Genomic DNA, 2,431 nt, shown 5'->3' with positions numbered 1-2,431 from the left:
TAGCAATGCCCATCACTGACGCTTTGTGCCTCGACTGGCGACTTGATAGCGAGCGACTGGAGCATATTATGAGCAGTGGTCAAGTCGTCATGTTGGTCCTGGAGGACGTCTCCCTCCACCGCATTGTTGGCTTTGGCGCTGTGGTACGCGATCAACCCTCGCTCGCACACAAACACGCACTGCTGTCGCTCGCCTCGCTCACGCCGGATTCAATACAGGTGATTGAGCCCAAGTTTATCCGCAACTTGGGATTCGTTGGACACATTGAGGACGTGGTCGTTGATCAAGGCTTGCGACGAAAGGGTACGCCCGTCAACGCCACCATGCAAAACTGGACCAATACGAGTTTGGCGTCTGCTTAACTTGAATGGTCAACCGCTCCCTGACCCGTAGGTCTCGGCCGACGATTGATCGAGCGCCTCACAGCCGTGGCCAAACAACGCGGCTGCTACAAGGTATGGAAAATAAACACCACCACCACTACTCTTCTCCTCACCAACCACCCCCTTCTTCCTTCCAGGATCGCTGCCCCTCTCCTTTCCTCCCGTCTCCTCACACTCTTGGTTCCTCGCCCACTCGATTCTTTGCCATTCATTGGCTTGTCCAGGTGATCATCGACTGCGATGCGCACAACATCCACTTTTACGATTCATGCGGATTCACACGCAAAGGCACCTGCCTCAGCCATTACTTTCCCAGCAGTCCGCGGCCCTCAACCATGAACCTCATCCCCAAGGTTGTAGCTCGACTCCCCTTTGCGTGCATCATGGCTTTGGTGTTGTGCTTCGAACCACCCAGCCAATAATCTGATCCTCTTTCATCTACCCTGGATCGTCTGCGGCTAGTATACCCCCATGCCCGCGTCCCATCGTGATCGATTTACCATCCGCCCATTGGCCCCCGGTGACTACGATCGGTGAGTCTTGCCTCGCCTTGCGTCGCTAGTCGATCGCAGAAATACCCTCCCCCGCACCTCGCCGTGAAAAAGCTTGCATATATTTTACCAACGCACATGTCTGGGCCTGCCCCCTTTTATTTCTACCTGTTTTCCTTTTTTTTTCTCTCTCTCTCTTTCTTTTCTCGCTGCTCAGGGGCTTTCTTCAGGTTCTGGCACAACTCACTGTGGTCGGAGAAATGACGCAAACGCAATTTGCTGAGCGCTTGAAAGACATGGCAGCCAACGTTCAACACCATGTCATTGTCATGATTGACACGGAAACGGTCCGTTCTAATCCCCCCCCCCCCCCCAAGCAATGATGTTTCTTGAGGGGCCTTACTTTGGTTCACGGGCCAAAAGCGTGTCAACCTGCTTACTCATTCCTCGTCGATGCCGTCCCTCGTATCGTAGGACAAGGTCGTGGCCGCTGGCACACTCTTTGTTGAGCAAAAGTTCATCCGCAATGCCGGACGAGCCGGCCACGTTGAAGACGTGGTGGTAGACAGCTCCTTACGCGGTTTTGGGCTCGGCCGAGCCATGCTCGAATACATCCGCGAACTCGCTCGTGCAGCCGGTTGTTACAAAGCCATTCTGGATTGTGAAGATAACCTGGTTGATTTCTATGGCAAGTTTGGCTTTACAAAGGCGCATTCAAGTGAGTTCATGGCCCATTACTTCTAACTACGAGCCAGTAGCATAAAATAAACACTGGCTGGCGACCAGTCTGAAGAGCTCTGAGAGCCAAATCTGCAAGGACCCTGCCCGCTCGCTCTTTCCTTCACCAACAAAATGAACTTGATTCATGCCTCGTTGCCTGTCTCTCAACCTGATTCACGGCTTGGCGCCCCCACGCACAAGCCAGTTCTCTGGTTATTCATCAATTACACCTTATTCATTCACCTATTTACACCTGATCTCAAGTCTCAAGTCAAGTCCCATATGGGATGGCAGGAGCCCCGATGGCAGCAGCAACATCAAACACATCATGACCTGAACTCGCATGCAGCCAACTCTGTTACGGGAACGATGCACACTATCATCGTCCAACAAACTGGGCGCTTCCTACCAATGAGCCCAAATGAGCTCTTACGACCTATCATCGTGACTGATGACTGATCAATCGCATACACTGACAGGTAAGCCTTCGAGTTTGGGTCGAGGCCTCAGTTGGCTGCACGATCAACACGGATGCAGGTGAAATGGCCATGTTTTAAAAAAAAAAAAAAAAAATATAAAAAAAAATAAAAATAAAATCGAAAAGAATGGAAAAATAAAGACAAGTGTCGTCTTGAGCCGCACGTACGCCGCGATTTGCGCAAAATCATGATGGGCCCTCTGAACAGTTCGCCATCACTGCCTGCGAAGACAACATGCTGGAATGACCCATCAATTTCTTTTTCTTCGGCGATCATAGGCTGCATGCTACACCCCTTTTACCTCCAACTGCTAGCTTCCCCTCCACCCTCAGGTGGAAGCAGGTCGTCGTTGTCTCTT

At 51.6% G+C, this 2,431-nt stretch overlaps 1 protein-coding gene across 1 annotated transcript; it reads left to right on the top strand.

Annotated features, from left to right (window-relative positions):
* Window positions 1–89: 89 nt before the first annotated feature.
* Window positions 90–1,618, top strand: MONBRDRAFT_27826 (uncharacterized protein; the record flags this gene model as incomplete). Its single annotated transcript, XM_001748317.1, has 7 exons — window positions 90–143; window positions 219–303; window positions 394–455; window positions 608–736; window positions 846–916; window positions 1,092–1,221; window positions 1,349–1,618. The coding sequence occupies 7 exons, from the start codon at window positions 90–92 to the stop codon at window positions 1,616–1,618; spliced, it is 801 nt and encodes a 266-aa protein (XP_001748369.1).
* Between the last annotated feature and the right edge of the window lie 813 nt (window positions 1,619–2,431).

The sequence above is a fragment of the Monosiga brevicollis genome, genomic scaffold (assembly GCF_000002865.3).
Source record: "Monosiga brevicollis MX1 MONBRscaffold_22 genomic scaffold, whole genome shotgun sequence".
In the NCBI taxonomy this organism is placed as follows: Eukaryota; class Choanoflagellata; order Craspedida; family Salpingoecidae; genus Monosiga; species Monosiga brevicollis.
Note: the sequence above shows the minus strand (reverse complement) of the source record. Positions and strands in the feature narration are given on the sequence as shown.